We start from the raw sequence: 21,057 nt of genomic DNA on the forward strand, positions 1-21,057 counted from the left end.
TCACCACGGGACGCAACCTGAAAAGACGTAACCCGCAGCGTTCGCAACCTGAGGTATGACTGTAGTTCAGTTGATTCAACAAAACTGATCAACCTGACCCTCTGGTGCGTGCTTTTCAGCGCCCCCTGCCACACTCTTGCCTCTTAGTGCCTCCCCTTACTAATCCCACCCCCCATCCAGGGGGCAGTAACGTCCACTTTGAGAACCACTGTTTCAGACAAATGTAATCTGCCGCAACCTAATAGTGGAGACTGGTATTGAATCAGCATTGCAAGAGAACTTAAGATGCATCCCTGTGAGAAAAGGAATCTGATTTGCATATTGGAGCTTCCTTATATTTTCCAGTTGCACAAGTTGTAATAGGTAATTAGTGTATAAAATGCATATATTCATTAACATGCAAATATGCATTAGATCAGGGAACATTGCTTTGCAAAAAGGTCTGTGCTAGGCCACTGTGTGAACAGGGTGGTGGACGAGTCGGGCCATTGTTCCAGAAGTACGTAAGGGTCTTATTATGCTCTTACGGGCCATTGATCCCATATCCAAGAATCTGCTGATGAGTCTGGTGATTTTCCAGAGAGGAGGGGCGGTGTTCTGCTCTCTACTTATTCCGCTCCAGCCTAACATCAGTCAGTCAGTCAGTGTGTCGGAGAGAGAGAGACTGAGTGTTAGAGATCGTGTGTATAGATAAGGTTGCTGCTAAGAGCAGCTGCAGACACTCAGTGCACTTCAGCATTTTCGCTTAGACCTCATTTAGCTCTGTACATAGTTGTGTATTATAGTTGTAGATAGAATAAAAGAAGATATTCTACAGAGCTGCTCTCCGAGTCGTTTATGCTCTGCTGTACTCTGCTATACTCTGCTGTGCGACGACTGTCTTCTTGTGGAAGTGAATCCGGTGCTCACAACTCTAAGCTGTGAGTCCACAGCACTTTGACCTGTTCCTGTGCAGAAGGTGGTCTCTGGAAGTGCTACCCAGCTCACCTAGCCTAGTCAGGGCAGAAGTGGATGAGTCCAGTTGGTGACACTGGCTCAAGGGCGATGCTGACAGTACGTAAGGGCCTTATTATGCTCTTGATGGCTGCTTTTCTACAAGTCTGTCTAGGCCGGGGATGGAGAAAACAGATAATTTTTGCTTTAGCTCTTCAGTGCTGGGCCATGTCCTCTCCCTCCCCACCGGCCAGGCAGCCATTTTGTGACATTTGGCCACACCACTTTCTCAATATTCCCATCTGAAATCAATATTAGGGTCCTCCAGACAGAAAAGGAGAATTGCTATCCAATTCTGTGGCTGCCATAGTTCCTTATTCTCTGGACCTTAGGAAAAAAGTTAGCTGTTTGCCAGGGCAAAGTGCAAGAAAGGGGAAATGAGCCCACATGACGCATAATGATAGTGTTCAGACAAAGCAAAAGTGGTAAAATGAATTTTCACCACATTCTCACGGTGTGGAACCTGAAAGCGGAAAGGGTCTGTGAACTGACTGTGCCCTCTGAAATTTTCTTAGTGCTGGAAAAATTCTTCCAAGTGAGTTGAAGGGCAGGTACATCTTTTAACAGAGACAGGCAGCTGTTGACACAGTGACTGCCTTCTTATGACAAGTCCAAAAAGAGGCCGTTGATGATGAGCAGCTGTATATATTAACTAACAGACCTGTTGGGCAGCTTCATTTGTCAAGGAGGTGGATGTGGCAGCTCCTTGCTCTAGGAAGTACAAATGAGTGATAACCTTTATATATATACACGTATATCACACGCAAACAAGCAGGTTACTCACCACTGTAATGTCTGTGAGTAGGTTGCCTTCAGCAACCTAGTAACCTCTCCAGTCTAGTGAAGCCTGTTGGAAAGCACTCCACATGACCTGACAATCAGCTCTTAGTGGGGGTCTTCTGGAGAGCTTTACTCAGGTCTTTGCTGGCACCCCCAATCAGCTGATCCCTGCAATCCCCTTTTGGCTGAACCAGGTCATTACCTGCATCACACCAGAAGTCAGATATGACATCAGTTGTAGGGCAAGTGAGCGTGGTGTGGATAAAATGGCCGGATCTGGAAGTTTGGTGGGCCTCATAAGACCTGCAGAATGGAGGTTCCCTCCCCCTGGTGCAGGGTCTGTTTGGGGGCATAAGTTGACTACCTATGCATCACCAAAAACAAGAAAATGCACCAATGAAACAAAGGCAAAAGAGGACACAGATTTGCACGAAACCTGTACATGCTAATTTATATGCATAGATGCAAATCAAAAACAATTACTATGAACAGAAATAGTAGAGAAGGCTAGGGCCAGCTGAATCTGGGACCTTCACTGTGCAAAGCAGTTGCTCTACCACTGGGCTTTGGCCCTTCCTTGAAATCCCATTTGCCATAAAACAGGGATTCTCACTTGCACATCCATCACTGCGAGCCCATCTAAATCCCACTCTGTGATAGATTCACGACAATGTCAGTTCTGTCCCTCTGAGCAACCTCCCCTCTCCCTGCAAACCACTTAACAACCTTTTTGGCATCCAAACAAAACTGAGCCCTTTTCCATTTGCTCCTCTTTGCCATGCGGAAGGCAAGGCACCCTCCAGAACTGGGATGGGGAACCCGTGGCCCTACAGATGTTGCTAGACTCCCATCAGCCTCAACCAGCATCAGCATCCATGATCAGGGATGCTGGGGGTTGTAGCCCAGTAGTGAGGAACCTCTGATCCACAGACCTAATTTGAGGCTGTTTTCCCAAAGCCATGCCCACCTGCCCTACACCTGATATCATCAGGTGCAAGGCAGGTACAGCCACTGCTCCCTGCCCAAAGAAGGGTTTGCAGGCACTGCTGATAAACAAAGCTCTCTTCCTTTGCCTGCACAGTTTGAATTCAAACCATAAAGGCAAAGGAAAATGCTTCACCTGATACGGTAACATCAGTTAATTGACAGGGGATGGCCCCACCCAACTGCCAATATGGCCCATGGTCATTGGAGAGGCCAAGATTCAGCCTGCTGCCTGCATTCACTTCTCCACCCCATTGTAGCCCAACAATATCTGGAGGGAACAAAGTCTAGAGACACGCCCCACCTTTTAAATAATATCCAATGCACATATAAAGTGCATGACTTCCTCTCAAATATCCTTGGGAACTGTAGCTCTGCGAGGAGCAAACTACAGTTCTCTGGGAAGTCGTGCTCTTAATAATAATAATAATAATAATAATAATAATAATAATAATAATAATTATTATTTGTACCCCGCCCATCTGGCTGGGTTTCCCCAGCCACTCTGGGTGGCTTCCACAAAGACCAAAAATACACTAAGATGTCACACATTAAAAACTTCCCCGAACAGGGCTGCCTTCAGATGTCTTCTGAATGTCAGGTAGTTGTTTATCTCATTGACATCTGATGGGAGGGTGTTCCACAGGGTGGGCGCCACTACTGAGAAGGCCCTCTGCCTGGTTCCCTGTAGCTTTGCTTCTTGCAATGAGGGAACCGCCAGAAGGCCCTCGGCGCTGGACCTCAGCGTCCGGGCAGAACGATGGGCGTGGAGACGCTCCTTCAGGTATGTATTGTGTATTGGATGCGCTTCAAAAGTATGGTGTGGACCAGATGCAAGTTGTTTTAGGATAATATAAGTGTTCAGAGTATGTAGCTTTCAAACAAGAACTCACATTTTATTTAATATTATTTATTTTACTTTATAACTCAGCTCACCTCAGGCTTAGGAATGCATGGATGTTGCTTTTTTAAAAAGCAAACCAAAGTAAAAGGCTGTTTCAAAACGACACCCTGACACTGTCTTCCCTTGTGCAGGCTTTTCAAAAGGGTTTTTTTTTATTTTTCACCAGTGTGACAGCAGCTTGTGCGACAAGAATTGCAGAAGTTCCGTAGCCACAGGCTGAGGTGCGGAGCCCTGTTTCTGCTGGTTGAGGTAATAGTAAATGAAGAAGAAAAAGGCGACTAGACCAGAAAAACCAGTTCCTGACTTCTTGTGAGGAATGTCAGCAGGAAGTCCCTTATCAGGAAATATGCTTGGCTTGGCTTCAGACTGCTGGATGCCCTGATGCCTCTGGCACTTAAGCAAAGAAGACGTCGAAGCTCGCTCGATTCCATGTGCTGCAGTGGGGACAGCATTACCGTATTATCTCTTCAGCCTAGGCAGACAGGGTAGTCCAGGATCACCAGCCTGGAGCCTTCCCAAATTTATTCAGCCAGTGTTGAGGACAGCTAGCCCCATACCACGACTCTTTGTGCCGTGCTATTAATGAAGGAACTTCTCGTCTTCTGGGCCCTGTGCTCCCTCGTGGGTAAGTAGCCAGCCTTTGACTCCTCTCTTCATGATCTCTGAATCTCTTTAAGCTGTAGCCAGAGTTTACCAAGCAGGCAAACGTGATCTCCGTGGTCAGTTCTTGCTCCCCTTACCTTTGTTTCGAGCTTACGCCCTGGAGTGGCATTGTCATAGCTTCACTTGTTTCAACTGTCACGCAGGTAGAAACAGCGTTCATCTATGGCAACTGGGGCCAGTGGCAGACCTGGGGTTTCAAAATTCAGCAGTGCCTTGTGTGACGCCAAAATTCAGTGCCCCCCCCACCTCTTGCCTTCCATTATGCAGCATAGTTGCAGCATCTCCTGCTGTGCCCCCCAGGCTCTGCGACCAAGCAAGTCGCACTCCCCTCTATCTACCTCTGACTGGAGCTGCCTATCTTATTTCTCTCTCTCTCTCCTTTTATTTTCTTTATTTCTATTGTCCTTTTCTCTTCTTTTCTATTCCTAATTTTATTGTATTATGGAAATGTTTAAAATAAAATAATCTTACTAATCTTAACTTTATACGGGTTTGAAGGTATGGTATGCACTAAGCCTAGGATTTCAGTCCTAAAGAGGAAAGTTTTCCTCTCAACAGATAGGTGGTCTCCAACCTATCTGGGGCGCTGGGGGGGGGAGCAAAACAGAAAGCTGAAATGAAATCAAAGTATTTCTTAGGTCTTTTCACTACACTGTCAAAGCAGGAGTCCAAGCTGGGAGTTGTTTTTCCTTTTCCCTCCATGGGAGGTTTTGCCCTTTGAATAGGGAGAGATGTGGGCTAGACTCTAATTCTCATCCTTATTGCAATTTGCTGCTTGTGAGACTCTGAGGGTGTACACAACACACTTTTAAAGCACACACACAACCGAGAATCCGGTAATAGAAGCTGGACTTGTTGAGAGAGTGGGCTTTGAAGAGGTCCTCTTGCCCATGGGAACTGCAAAACCTGGAGCCAACACCAGGGATGCCAATTTGAATAAATTATTTGGGGTAAGCCCTGCCCCACATAATCGATCACAAGACACGGTACGCGCACACCATTAGAATGGCAATGCCCATCAACTTTGGGGGGCCCAGACCCCTAGGAGTTGACTCCTACAGCCAACACCCAACACGGCAGTTTGCATCGCTGCCATGAGGCGAGGGTAATGAGGTAGGGGAAATCCCAGCTGCATGTTTTTTACTTCTACAATTCTAAAAAACAACTGTAAACCTTTTAAACAATGCGGGTCTGTATTTCCTGATCACTGCTGCCAAAACACCGCTCAGCTGAGAATGCTTGACAGGTTTAAGGCAATAGCCAGCTCCCCACCTGAAACCGTTGGTTGTTTGTTTGTGGGGCGGAGAGCCCATTTCAGCCCAAGGCAGCCTTTTGAAGGGCTACATGCAAGTGGTGGGAGGGGCTAGAGGCAAAAGTGAGCAAAGCAATGAGTGTAAATGCTACCTTTGTACAGCAAGCTAGTTTCTACGCACATATCTCTACCTATCCTCCACCTACTCCAAGGAAACTTTCCAGTGAGGCAAAAACCCTCAAGGAGGGGGCAAAGCAAGGCCTGAGAGGGCCAGGTAAAGTGGTATGGAGTCCCCACTGGCCTGAGTTTTATTGCATTTCTACACCACCCTTCCACCTACAAAATCCCAGACCAATGTACAGCAATACTGCAACAAAAAGCAGCAAATAAAATTCTCTAAAATAGGGGTTCTCAAACTGAGGGGAATTTCGTTCTGCATTTGTTCTGTGCTCCCACTGCCGGTTTGGGAAGTGGTGCACACATGACATTAAGGTGGATAATAAATGTTATCATTTAACCATATCTATCCTGTCATTTCTTATGAAATACTGTATGGGGGAAAAATAGAGATGGGGATAAATTTGATTCAGTTCACATTGATAGCTGATTCTATGAAATTTGCATTTTCCTAAAACAATATGAGAACTAAAACAGGGTAGTTTGTGGAAATTCGCAAATATCAGAATTTTGCAATACAGTTCTCCAACCACAGATGGTTTATAAAGATATATTAAGGGAAACTTTGCAAAAAAAAATCAATATATTAGTTAAAATAATATACTAGATGCATTATATTGTGAGGAACACATTGTTAGTCAAAACTGCATGCAAAAATATATCTATTTGCAGAATTACTCACAAACATACTGGAGAATTTTCATGCGGTTTTTTGACCAAAAAAATAAGAATAAAATCCACCAGTTGTTGAAAAGATGTAGAGAACTGTATTTAAATTTTGAGAAATGAGAAACAGAGAGAGCCAAAATGGATTGATCCTTCCACCCCTTGTTTCAATGTGTCATTGTCCCTACCATCACCACATGCAACCAGCTTTAGTCTGAATTGAGAAAAAGAATGACCCTAGCTGCCTTTTAAGTTGGTAAGATATACACAGCCTAAGTACAGAGACTGCACGTTCTACGGTTAACCTCTAATAATCTTTTTCTCTCTCTCCATTGTAGGGAATTCGCTAGCAGAGAGATCACCACTCATTCAACAACCAATCTTTTCGTCCACAAACTTTGAAAATATCTTCACTTGGAAGAGCTGGGGGGAGCCACTTCCAGGCACGGTGTACGATGTGCAGTATAAGAAGTAAGAGGACTATTCCTTCTCCTTACTTGGTGTGACTGTTATTCTTTGAACCCACAGATATCTCAGATAGGGAGAAAAATACTTTGCTGTGGAAATAGCCTTGTGTCAGGTCCAAGGAAGAAACAGACCCTGGCCCAGCCCAAGACATTTTGCTGCCCGAGGCAATAGGCAAAATGATGTGTCCTCCCCATTCTAGAAACAGAAGCCAATTGGACTTTTCAGTACTGTCTATGGGACAACGTCCTATGCCACATTTGATGGCAGCAAGTACATGTGGAGAAACACAGCTCTGTCCTGTAAGAGAAGGGAACAGTTGCGGGGGGGGGACTTAGAAGGGGACTGCCATTGTTGGCCCCACCCCCCAGTATCTACCATCTGAAATGATAAACTTATTCTGCCTAATGGTTGAGGCGGCTCTGGATACGGCCATATTTTGAGGCTGTTGTGTAGCTTTAGGTTCTCACTAATGGGTGCTGACAGTCCCAGTTATTACATTTATAAGGAGCTCAATGTGGTATAAATTGATCCTCCTATCCATTTTATCTGCAAAATAGGCATGTTAGGCTGAAAGGCTGTAACTGGCCCAAGGTCACATAGAGAGCTTGATAACTGAGTCACTGGCAGAGGAAGAGGAATGTGGGGGGAGCGCACTGCCCTTGGCAGCGCGATCCCAGAAGGCTGCCATCGTGGCTGCCCCCACACCAACGCAGGGTACCACACCCCTGTAGGTGGTGTGCCCCCAGGATGCGCACCAGCCCCGCCCCCACCTGCTCTCCACCCCATAGTGCCTGAGCACAAAGCTCTGCCACTGAACTGAGTATGGGTGTGGACCCCTGTCTCCAGCGCTCCAACCACTGCACCACACTGGTTGCCTTGTACCAGTATCGCAATGTGAATACTCCCAGTGCAAGGAATTCAGGTCACACCTAAGTGGCAGGGTGCAGAAGTAGTTTTGCCATTTGGAACGCAACTGGCAAATGAGAGGCAGCCTTGAGGAGCTGCAGTGCCACTGTAGCTGGGGGAGGAACTGGTGCTGCTTGCAAGACTTGCTTGCTTCCCCTTGCTCAGCATGCGTGCGAGTAAGCAAACAAACACAGAAGTACACACATTCACCAATCTGTTTTCCATGGATTTATGCATGGTGTTTGGTGGTCCTGACAAAGGACTCAGCTACATTAGAGAACCAACAGTGTTTTAAATATGTAACACCAGATGCTGCTGTAGAGCAAAAAACTTTGTCAATGCGATTTTACATAGAGCTTTTTCTTTTGTTATAATGATTGAATTCATGGCTTATTTATAGCGTTTCCCCTCCTGTGTGTAGATTCAGCCCCAGTCAAGTGCTCTTGCATAGAGCACTTGGGCATTCTCCGTTTTGTTGGTTTGTTAAAACCCAACTAATTCTACACTATATTTCTGCAATATATATATATATATATATATACCGAACAGTGGTACCTTGGTTTACAACCATAATCCATTCTGGAGGTCTGTTTGTAAACCAAAACAGGTTGTAACCCAAGGCACACTTTTGCCAATGAGGCCTCAAAAAAAATTTTGTTCGTAATCCAAAAACAACAGGTTGTAATCCAAAAAAAAAACTTCCGGGTTTGACGTGTTTGTAATCCAAAACGTATGCAAACCAAGACGTATGCAAACCAAAGTACCACTGTACTATATTTCTGCAACATAATTGTATAAGTATTAATGCAAAGTACTCTTTTATACACATTGTTGTAGGTATCTGTTTATGTGCTGGTAACTTTAGGAAACTTGGGGTATACATATATGTGCATAAAATGCATATTATAATAATGCATAAAATATGCAAGAATTATTTCTATTCTGGGAGAACAGATAAAAAAAGAGCTCTCTTTTCATCATGCATGCCCATGATACAGTCCACTTCATGCTGTTGCACAAGTAGACCCAATCTGAATGTTTTCCAATAACTGTAAAATGAGCAAAGACATATCTAACTCAGATGACTGGGTAGGGGTGGCGTGTAAACAAATCCTCTTGATGACAGCTTTCACTCAATTTGCTTCCATCACATTGCTGAGATAGCTGATGTCCCCCTGAACTGCACCGTACTGTAGATTTTCCTCTGTTGCACAAGCTGGAGAACTTGGCACCCAGACACTTTTCTCCTTTGATCTTTCCAGTAAACATAACCCTCTGGTTGCAATCCATAGATGGGTTATGAAATTCTCATTAAACCTTAATACCTAAATTGAATATTCATTGTAGCAATTAAGCTAAAGAGCAGAGGGGGGGGAAATATGCAGATAAATTACACCACTGCCTGCTTTCAAGATGCAAAACAGGGAGGAAAAGAGATCCCTGGATTTGATTTGAAGGGCACTAGATAGCTTGAGAGCTACACACACACACACACACACACACACACACACAGACTTTTAGGGAACACCCACCAAGACATAATGAATGGATGACTAATGAAGAGATTGGCGACGATGAAAACATATTTATGGCTTTCGCAGTAAGTGACACCATCTCTTTAAAAACTTGCCCTCCTCTTCCACAAGCATATTTACCCACAAAGCCTTTTGCAAACTTGGTAGCAGACAGTTGCAGTAAGTCTTGTCATCTTTCTGTTCTGTCAACCCATGAAATTGCTGGCAGAAAGTCTGGAGGAGGAGGAGTAGGAGTTGGGTTATTCCTCTAATCCTGCTGTTGCTGCTTTGCTAAAGCTGCAATCCAAATCCTAATAACACAGAAGTAAACACTGAACCCAGTAGGACTTAATTGTAAGCAGACATGATTAGGATTGCACTGTAGGGTGGTGACTTTTTAAAAAAACTCCTCACCTGAAACTTTGTTTGCTGACAAAGGCTTTTGGAAAGTTGGGAGGAAGTTACAGTCAGTGCATCTCCTGCCTATAGGGACACCTGGTCTCCTCTTAACTGCAGCTTTGTTTTGCTCACAGGGGCTTTTAGAAAGTTGGGAGGAGGAGGAATTCGATTCAGTTCTCATTTTAAAGTGAAACTACCCATTTTGCACTTTCAAAAAACAATATGAGAACCATAACCCATCCACCCATCCACTGAAATCCGTATTTCTCCCAATTTTGCAACAATGTTTCGCAAAAATGCATTATGTTAGGGGAAACGCATAAAAACATATATATTCATGAAAAGAACATATAAATGTGTGTTATATTGGGGGAAATTGCTCACAGAAATGAGTCCATTAATCAAAACCGCACACATGTTCGTTGGGAGAAATTTGCACTAAAATCCTGACAACTTTTCATGGCGAAAAATTGTAAATCACTGAAGCAATGTAGAGAACTGAATCAAAGACTGGGAAAATTAGAAACTGAGTTCCATCCCTCCATCCCTACCATCAGGTCAAATGTGGCGGGCAAGGTATACTACATGGCAACTTAGTGTCTGCGTAGCCAGCATGGTGCCCTCCAGATGTTGTAGCCAGCATGCCCAATAGCCAGGGATAATGGGAGTTGTAATCCAAAGAATCTGTTGGCTGCCTCTTGCCTTAGTGAAACACCCACCCCTTTGCCCAGGCCTTATGCCTGCTACGACGGTAAAGAAATGCACTTGGTGCCATCACTGCACTGTTTTCCCTGTGCACTGAAGACAAACCACTCTACCCTGGCCTTCTGACATATATATTTTAGGACCTACTCAATTCCCCTTTCTGTTTTCCCCATATACTTTTCTGGCATTTTCTTCGATGTAAATACTTTTAACCGGTTTTAATGTCATTGGTTTTTTTGTTTTTTGTGCTGCTGCAACCCAGCCTGGGACTCTGCAGCAAAGGGCAGCAAGGAAATTGGATAGCCGAATAACTAAAATGGTGACAAGCTGGCACCCCAAGAGAGAGAGCCTTCCCCCTTCTACATATTTTGCATGCCTCATTCAAGGGAGGCATATGAGAGGAGCCACCCCTCCTGCGCCGAGGATGATGAAACAAACAAAATGATGGGCTATTATGATGGGTGGAGGCTCTCTGGAAGGAAGGCCTACATAGAGGTGCCATTTGCCCTATTTTGTATTCTTGCATTGCACCCCATCCATGAGATTCCTATTGACAAAGGCCACCAGCTACCAGAGTGGTGGGGAAATATGCTCTTCTTCCTCTCATTATTGTCATTATTTATTCAGTTTATGGCCAATGCTTCCTCCCAAAGGAGCCCAGGGCAGCAATGGATGGCAACCATGCTCAATGCATGCAGAAACAGGTACAATCCCTGACATCTCCAGACTGCGCCTAGAGAGACCTCAGTCTGAAATCCAGGAGAGCTGATGCCAGTGAGTGTAGGTGAGACTGAACTAGATGGACCCAAGGTCTGATTCAGTGTAACATGACACCCTCTGCTCTTTTCATCCAGTGCTTTACCAACTGCACTGACTCCCGGTGCAGTACAAGGTGCTGGTTTTGACCTTTAAAGCCCTATGCGGCCTAGGACCCACATACCTACGGGACCGCCTCTCCTGGTATGCTCCGTGAAGGACCTTAAGGTCCACAAATGACAACATTTTGGAGGTCCCAGGCCACAGAGAGGTTAGGCTGGCCTCAACTAGAGCCAGGGCTTTTTCAGCTGTGGCTCCGATCTGGTGGAACACTCTGTCAGAAGAGACTAGGGCCCTGCGGGACTTGACATCTTTCTGCAGGGCCTGCAAGACAGAGCTGTTCAACCTGGCCTTTGGTTTGGACTCAGTCTGACCCTTATGTTTCCCTCCCCTTATGGTTTTGATTTATGGGGTACTTTTAAAATGAGGCTGCATTTTAAATTGCATTTTAACCTGTATTTTAAATTGGCCCCCCCATTACGTTTTTACTGCAATTTTACTGGTGTTAGCCACCCTGAGCCCGACTCTGGCTGGGGAGGGTGGGGTATAAATTATTATTATTATTATTATTATTATTATTATTATTATTATTTTCACTTATGCAGGAAAAAGTAATAGAGTTTTCTTAAGGACACCATTGGGCTGAGGGTGAAACCTGCCTTCTGACCTTAGTGGCCCACATTGTGTGATGTGATCTGCACTAACTCCACTGTGTCCCAGGTGGCAGCCTGTTTGACCCCTAAAGTATCTGTCATATGCCACCTTAGCATTGTTTACAAAGGATGCTTTTTAAAAGCAAAATTGTCCTAGAGATTGGAGGTGGGAGCTGCCTTGGTGATGTTAAAGGCGCTGGCCAATCGGTGCTGTGCAGTGCTCAGTTCTGCTGCTTGCCGAACCAAACAGGTTCCTGAACTCAACCCTGGAGTGAATGCAGGGCTGAATGCAGAAAACTCACTTCCAAATAGGCCCAACTGCTCTAAAACCCTCACATCTTATTTGTCGTAAGCTGGAATCCCGGCAACAATAGCACAGCCAGCCAAGCGGCTGGTAGCATCGCAGCTTGCAACACACACTGCTCCATGGCAGATCCAGGCACGTGTCTCTTTTTCACTGATGTCTATCTCAGACCTGAATTGCCTTCCCTGTGGTTTAACAGTGACGTGTGCTGTCTATGCCACTGCCTGCTGTTCTCCACCCACACATTGCCTAAAGCAGATGGGGAGCAGTGGTTGTGGGGCAAGGGCTGTAACTCAGAGCTAGAGCATCTGCTTTGCATGCAGAAGGTCCCAGGTTCAATCCCTGGTGGCATCTTCAGGTGAGGCTGGGAAAAACACTCGTCTGAAATCTTGGAGAGCTATTGCCCATCAGCTTGGATAATAGAAGAAGAGTTTGGATTTGATATCCCGCTTTATCAATACCCGAAGGAGTCTCAAAGCGGCTAACATTCTCCTTTCCCTTCCTCCCCCACAACAAACACTCTGTGAGGTGAGTGGGGCTGAGAGACTTCAGAGAAGTGTGACTAGCCCAAGGTCACCCAGCAGCTGCATGTGGAGGAGCGGGGAATCGAACCCGGTTCACCAGATTACGAGTCTACCACTCTTAACCACTACACCACACTGGCTCTCTCTGGATAATACTGAGCTAAATGGGCTTTTTGCCTGACTCAGCTACCTTTGTTCATAGGTACGGGGATGCATGGCAGAACAAGAGTGAGTGCCAAAACATCACACGCCGCTCCTGCAATCTCACGCTTGAAACAGAAAACTTCACCGAGTGCTACTACGCCAGAGTGAGAGCCACCGTCCCTAACTGTTGCGTCTCCGAATGGGCTGAGTCCTCAAGATTCTATCCCCGGGAAAACAGTAAGTGGCTAATATTGTGGGGAACTGTGGGGAACTTCTGGCCCAGCCGTCAAATGTCTACCAAAGCACCTGATCCTCAAAATTTTCTCCAAACCACACACCCTCTCCTTGAGTTGCCTTGAGTTCTACTTTAGTGGGAAAGTGGGACACATTGTTAAAAAATAAACAAGAAAATAAACATCAACAATTTGTAGGATGTCTCGCCACCAGGGCACTTATGATGGGGTAAGATGCATTTGTTGAAATTCTCCCTTCCATACAGTAGTTGAAAGCTGCAGGAGTAAGGTAAACATGTTCCCCAAAGACAGACCTCATGTTTCTTTAAGAAAGCTGCCTCATTCAGCAGGTGCAGCTATTGCAGGTTGTGCGGATGTTGCTGAACTACAGTTCTCATCCCCTGTGGCCATTGGCCGTGCTTGCTGAGGCTGATGGGAGTTGTAGTTCAGCAACAACTGGAGGGCCAAAGGTTCTGTACTCCTGTGTTTTGGTCCTCTTCGCACTGCTCTGACACTCATCGCTTTCGCCAAAGAATCTGAGAACTGTAGTTTGTTAATGGCCCTGGGCCAGTTCCCAACACCTTTAACAAACTGCAGTTCCCAGGATTCCTGGGGGAGAAGACAAGAGTGTTTACTCTTGGGTTGGTTGGGGAATCGTTTAGGGGGTGTTGTTGCTGTTATTGATATTAATTTTTAATTTATTTTATCTTACGTTTATTTTAGATCTTACTATGATTTATGTGTATTTTTTCAATTTGGTTGTGTATTTTTTGATGTTTTCTTTATGGCTGCTTTTGTTGTGCTGTAATTATGTATTTATTCATGTTGTAAGCCGCCTTGATCATGGTTTGAACTGTGGAAAGGTGGCATACAAATAAAATTATGCATATACGTATGAATGTTTTAAATACATGGTGTAGACATCATGTGAGGGCCAAGGGTGCTAACAATGAGAAGTCAGTATTGAAGAAACTGAGCCAATTCTTTTTAAATGCCTCAGTTATCCAGTTCTCAAAACTACTATCACTAAACTCTTCAGTCTTTTGCTTTCTCACTCTTGCTCTCTCTCTCTCTCTCTCCAAGCCATTATTGGGAGTCCTGATGTGAAATACACACCCAGTGTTAATTCAATAAAGTTCTATGTACAACCTCCTGCTACCCCTCTGAGAGACAAGGATAACCAGATCCTGACCGTCGTAGACATTTTCAGTCAAATTGGAACGATTTTTGAATACGAATTAACGATACATTGCCAAAAGACAAAGCAGGAGGTAAGGGGGGGGAGGTGTATGAGAGAAAATGGTAACTTTGGGGGGAAAGTACCCAATTCTTATTTCTTTGACTGTTGTTGTCTGTCTCAAGAGACAATGGAATGCACTTCTGGGGTGAAGTCAAACTGCTGCGTTAGCAACACCAAAGTGACCTCCCCAGGGTACAAGCCTGAGCAGTGTGCCCAGATGACAAAGTGTGGTCCAAAGAAAAGCAGAGCAATATGTTTGGCATTAGTTGCTGGAAGGAGGTGTACAAGGCACCATCTTAGGGACTCCACTCTGGATTTGTGTAGGGTTCCCTCTTTGGCCTTTTCTTCTCCCAAAGATATCCTGCAAGGCAGCAGAGGTTTAGGGTCAGAGTTTTCCTGAGAGCCAGTGTGGTGTAGTGGTTAAGAGTGGTAGTCTCGTAATCTGGGGAACCGGGTTCGTGTCTCCGCTCCTCCACATGCAGCTGCTGGGTGACCTTGGGCTAGTCACACTTCTCGAAGTCTCTCAGCCCCACTCACCTCACAGAGTGTTTGTTGTGGGGGAGGAAGGGAAAGGAGAATGTTAGCCGCTTTGAGACTCCTTAAAGGGAGTGAAATCCAAACTCTTCCTTCTCCTAGATGGGCTACCTTCCTACTGCACACTTCTTGAGGGTCAGTGGAGTGTTATTCCATACAGATTAAGAATGGGAAATAAATTCAATTCAGTTCTCATTTAAAGACAAACCTATCTCATTCACATTTTCCAAAATAATATGCAAACCAAAACACATCCACCCTTCAATATTTGCACTTCTCTGAATGTTGCAATGCAGTTCTCCAGCCGTGTGATTTGTCAAAAAAAGCACATACTGAAGTGTGCATAAAAATACATACATTGGTGAAAATAACGTACAAATGTGCATTATGTTAGGGAAAATTGTTTTGCCAAAATGTGTGGATTAGGCAAAACGCATACAAAGATGTGTGGATTTAGAGTAATTTGCACTGAAACATTTGTGAATTTTCACAAGGGCATTTTTTTAAGAATTCCAAACTTATGTGGAAACATGGAGAACTGAACTTCAGATTGGAGAAATGAGAAACTGAGGGTAACCAAAAGTTTCAGCTTCAGTCTTTAGCTCTCTCTGTGTTGTACATATTCATGCGGAAACACCCTTGTTTTATGAAGTGTCAGGAGTAAGTTTCATGTTATGCTCAGTTCAAAGCATGCAGCTACATCCTCTGTTTTTCCTGAGTGAATCAGAGGTGCAAGGATCCCTGATGGTCTGGAGAGGGCAGGTTTATCCCCAGCTGCCACCGGGAGTGGAAATCAGGGGACTGAAAACTGAAGACACAACTATATACTACACATTAAGCATAACATACAGTTTGGCCCTTAGTGGAGCTTTGAAAGTAGATAACACAAAGTACCACTTTCCCTACTTAAAATACAAATCTCTCTCTCTCTCTTTCTCTCTAGTGGGTCAAAGTTAACAACAACAATGAATTTGAAATCTCTGACTTGTATCCCAACACCGAATACAATGGAACAATACACATAAGATATTCAGACAAAATCAGCAAGCCTTATGTTTTTCGGGCAAAAACATTATCAGGTGAGAGACATTGTTATGAAATGCTGCCAGATCTTAAGTACTGAAAACATTAGAGATGAAGTAGTCACCACAGGGAATTTTCCCATTGTGAACCTAGTGGCACAACTTGCATCACAAATGAATGTACCAATCCCCAGTCTTGCCTGCCACAAATGAGTCTATGGAGTTCTTTGTCCTCCCCCCCCAATCTCAGTGTATTTATTTATTTTACACAGGTACATATACCTTTCCATGAATGTGAGTTAAGCCCTTATCTTAACAACAAGAAAGCCACAAATATTTTGCAAACAATGAAACACTGCTTGAGGGATTTGGAATGGGTTGGTGATGTTGCAAGTGCTAACCAAGAGGCATTAACCAAGAGGCACCCTTCACGGCAGGGTGACTAAATTACACCGGGCTGAAATCCTGCAGGAGACAAACCCTGTTCCACCACAAGAAACGGGGGACACCAGGAGCAGGAAGCAGCTTCCATCTCACAAATGTTGAGACCTGTTACCTGCCCTCATATAAATAAAGACTTATGCTTCATTCCTGTGGGAAAGTGTTACACTTCTGGACACCACTGTAAAACTGCCCCTGGTGCTCCAGGTTCTCTGAGTATGTACAGAGGCCCTGTGGGCATCTTTGCCATTCATAGACTTTCTTTCTGCTCTCCACAATAAGGGCATTTGCTAATTCAAAAAGTAAAGGGCCACATAGCTCAGTAGTAGAGCACCTTCTTTGAATGCAGAAGTTCTCATGTTTCACCCTCAGCATCTCCTAGTAAGGCTGTGAAAGACCCCAGTCCGAAGCTCTGGAGAGGCGCTGCCAGCCAGTGTAGACAATACTAAGATAGATGGACCAATGTTCAGACTAAGGCAGCTTCCTTTGTCCCTATGGAGATTCATCACTTCCCTTTACTTTGGCTAGAAAGATGATGATCCTTTATAAAAGCTCAGACCAATCCTATGAACTCTTGAGCCAGAATGACTAGACGATGCATGCCATCTGTTCCTGCCCTCTCAACTCTCCTGGTCTTACTATCTTTAACGGTTTGTTTTCTTTCTCCAGATACCACCTGGTTTGCATATTTGTTCGCGGTAGCTCTGTTTGCAGCACTGTTGATCTTTGGAACAATATATTACTTCATTTACAAGTATATTAAACAGCACACCGCACAGCAACCCACGTCTTTGGTATGTACTGTACCTCCCCCCCCCCTTTATGGAAGGTTGTTGGATTCTTTACTAATGAGCCTGGGATTTTAATTGCTGGGCATTGTTCATACATAAAAGAGTGGCACCTGAAGGGCAAGGAGAAGGCTGTAGCCCCCAAAAAAGGAATGCTGGAGAAATTGCTGCACTGCCTGGGTTCCTAATAGTTTGATGTCTCTTTTAGGAATTTCTTTGCAAGTGGAGAGACTTGGTGGAATGGTTACTCTTATAAACAAAACATGGCAGTTCTTGGTGTTTACTAACCAGGAGTTCCCATATTTTGGCTTGGCTTAGTAGCCACCTGTGATTTTTGTGGTCGCCATTAATTTCTCTCAACCCCTCAAGCTCTTTGGCTTACACAGAGAACTCAGGAGGAGAGATGGGATCATTTTGAAGTGGCCTTTGGATAAAATAGAAGCAGTGCTTTCTACAAAGCCCATTATGAAAGGGGATAAGAACCCTCTCTCCCCTCTCCTAAATTCATGGAAGGTTCCCTGAGGGCAAAGCTGATTCTCACCCTGAAGTGAAAAACCTTTTCCTCTTAGAGGAAGGAGCATAACTTAGTGGTAGAGCCTCTGCTTTGCGTGCAGAAAATGCCAGGTTCAATCCCTGGCTTCTCCAGGTAGCAGAGGAAAGGACCCCTGCCTGAAATCCTGGTAAGCTGCTGTCCATCACTGTAGCCTGTCACATTTGACCTCAGGCCCAGGTGCCAACTGTGGCCCTCGAGTCCTCTCTGTCTGGCCCTCAAAACTCTTCACAGGCCACACCCCCTCTGACCAGGCCGCATCCCTCACTCGACCTGCTTCACACATTCCTTGAATGTTTTTGCCCAGCTGGGATGTGACCTTGAACTCTGGTAATGTCTTGTGCCTGCCTGGATGGAAGTTAGAGAGGAGTGTGTGAGTGTCTGTAGAAATTAGTATACAAAAGTGAAATTTACATTCATTGCTCCACCCACTTTTGCCTCTGACTCTGCCCACCATTGGCGTGTGGCCCTTGGAAGCTTGCCCAGAAGAGAATGTGGCCCTCAGGCTGATAGAGGTTCCCCTTACCCTTGCTGTAGTCAATACTGACCTAGATGAACCAATAGCCTGACTTGGTGTAAGGCAACTTCCTGTGTTCCATGCTGGCCCCACGGCAGAGAGTGAACTTGATTGCTTAATGGTGGGGACTTCCTGCTTCACCACTCGGTCCTTCCGCCACTCTGCTTCATTATCTTTCTAGCTGCCTACGTTTATGCTGATGCTTATCTCTGGCAACTAAATTTAATCCTTTTTCCTTGATAGGATTTCAAGGATATTTTACGCTCCCAACCTCTCGTGCCCAGAGTGGAACATATTCTGAACCCCTATGAATCGTGCAAGCCTGTCCAACTTACTATAGAGAAGCACCAGGCACAGATCACCCAACATCAGGGAGTATTCAGCCTGACCGAAACAGCTTACCAGAAACAGGCCAACGCACCACTGTTCCAGACCATTGCTCAGCCTGTAGGTTATACACCACAAATGGCCAAGAACAACCCACCATGCACACAAGGTCCTTCGCCTTTAACTTATGGAGTGTGTTTTGAAGGCACCAGCTCCACCAAAGCGAATTCTTCAGCAAATCAAGTGAGGAAGCTCGATTCTTTAGCTGAGGGCTCCTTGAGCAGCGAGCATTATAAAGCACAGCTGCCAGAACAGATCAAAAGAGAATTGTGGGGAAACAAGCCCCAACAGATGCCGGTGCCTGTGTTGGGAGATGCAGAGCGAACTCAGTGTCTGCTGCTTCAGGAAGACATGCAAGATATGCCACAGCTGCTCCCACCCCTTCTGGAAGAGAGAGTACCTGCCACAAGAGGCAACAAGACAGGGAGCTACAGAGAGCAGCCTGCAGAATCGCAACCATCTGCGGTGGAATTCGACCAAAATGCCATCTCAGATGGCAATCTTCTGTCAAGCGTGCCACCATCCTTGTTTTCACATTGCACCTGCAGCAGCCTCATTCAAGATCAGAACCCTGGGCAGTGGGTGGCCTGGGATTTGACAGCCTGGACGAATCCCCAGCATCAGCCTTTGGGACTTCCTGTATCGGACTGCATAACTCAAGTGAGCAAGGGGTTGGAAAACAAGCCTGGGTTCCTTGGTACAAACCCAGATACCTTAGACTCTGCCCACAGCAATGGGCTCTTCACAAGCCTGTTCAGAGACTTGGAGCTGAAGGTGCAGTGGGATCAAGCGTCTGAGGAATAATGGTTAACGCATCCAGCACCTGAGGAATGGAGCGAGGGAGGCGATAACACAAGGGAGGTGGAAATGTCTCCCTCCAAAACAGAGTTGAAAGGAAATGTCTTTTCCCAGCTGTTCCTGAATCCTCTTTGTGAATCACACTTCAGCCCATTAAAGGAAAACTAAATGTGGTTGATAGGTACCCTGCCAAGTGGGTGGGTACTGCTGGCATAATTATTCCCAGGTGATTCTGTCCCTCACACATTGCTGGTTAGCTTGCACAAGGAATCCTGACAGTGCTGGTCCTATCTTGTGGCAGATACCCCCAACTTGAGTTGCCGGCTGATCGGGTGTGGGAGGAAACACACAGATTGGCCTGCCTTTGTGTTAACTGCAGTTTTGTCTGCAAGTCGGGAGGCAATGCTTTACATGGCCTGGCGATAAGACTGACCACCTACTCATGTCAGCAGAAGAAGCTGCCACTGTTGAGCAGGAACCACCAGTGTGGCGCCCGTGGGCACCAGGGTGCCTGCGAGTTCCTCTTATGGTGCTCACAAAAGGTCTCAGTAAATTTCCACCAAACAAATCCACAGTGCTTGCAAGAGACTGCTTGTTCTTCTTCCTCTGTTTGCACTGACTTGGCCTCTCCTACATTGCACACCGCCCTTAAATATGCTCACATTTCATTGGATGCCAGGGCTGGACACCTTCCTGCCCTCCCATTCTGAAGAGATGGTTGCTGCAAAGAGCTTCTCTCTGTGAGCAAGCATGGCAGTGGCTGATGTAGGTACCTTTTCCTCATGGATGACAGGACTGTTGATGGGCTGAATGCCTCCACCATTTTGTGGACCCATCTCTTTTTCTGCTCTTTTAGATGTAAGCCATTTTGTCGCGTGCCACATACCCATGGCAGCCATTTTCTGACTGGTGTCTGTTTCCTCAAAATTCCACATTTGCTCACTGGCTCCTAAAGGTTGGCCACTCCTGAGTTAAAGGGACAGGAACAGAAGCAGCAGAGACATTGGTGACTCTTCCCCAGTTCTGTCTTACATCGGGGGTGGGGGGAGAAGTATGTACTATCTTTGTACTTTACTAATAAATATTTTTATTATTAGTCTGACTTATTTTCAGTATACAGAGAGCTAAAAATTGTATTTATAGTTCAAAATAGCCTATACCCTTTGAGAAGTTGTCTGTGTTCCAAACTTCACAGCTAACTTGATCCTGCAAAATGCACTGAACCAAACAACCAGGTCCAAACACAACGGAATGTAAGGAAAGCTTTATTAATAAATTGCCTGAGGCAATGATTCCATAATTCCATGGGAGGGTGTATACACTCAGATGATTAATTTTCTGGAGCCAAGTATAAAAACATTAAAAGAGCTCTTAAAGGAAGGAAGAATTACAGCCGACTAAGTTCTACTCAGAGCAGACCCATTTAAATTGCTCAACCTAAATTAGCCACGTCCATTAATTTTAATGGATCTACTCTGAGTATTGCTAACAACAGATGTAGCACAAGGTAATTTTAAGCTGTTTTAGTATTTTAACTTTTGTATGTTTTAAAATGGGGTTGTAAATATTTCTTGATTTTACTGTTCTGTCTTTTGTAAACCACTTTGAGAATTTTATTTTTACAATCAAGCAGTGTATAAATTTGTATGAAATAAAAAGTAAATAAAATACATCAACATTGTCATGGGATGGAAT

The 21,057-nt window shown here is 45.0% G+C and overlaps 1 protein-coding gene across 1 annotated transcript; it reads left to right on the plus strand.

The window, feature by feature from the left end:
* The first annotated feature begins 3,898 nt into the window (after positions 1–3,898).
* IL22RA1 (interleukin 22 receptor subunit alpha 1) lies at positions 3,899–21,043 on the plus strand. The gene is made up of 7 exons (XM_053398783.1): positions 3,899–4,286; positions 6,758–6,890; positions 12,911–13,089; positions 14,169–14,356; positions 15,803–15,938; positions 16,992–17,116; positions 18,421–21,043. The coding sequence occupies exons 1-7, from the start codon at positions 4,244–4,246 to the stop codon at positions 19,366–19,368; spliced, it is 1,752 nt and encodes a 583-aa protein (XP_053254758.1). The 5' UTR covers positions 3,899–4,243; the 3' UTR covers positions 19,369–21,043.
* Positions 21,044–21,057: the final 14 nt, after the last annotated feature.

This window comes from Podarcis raffonei, chromosome 8 (genome assembly GCF_027172205.1).
Source record: "Podarcis raffonei isolate rPodRaf1 chromosome 8, rPodRaf1.pri, whole genome shotgun sequence".
Lineage (NCBI taxonomy): Eukaryota > Metazoa > Chordata > Lepidosauria > Squamata > Lacertidae > Podarcis > Podarcis raffonei.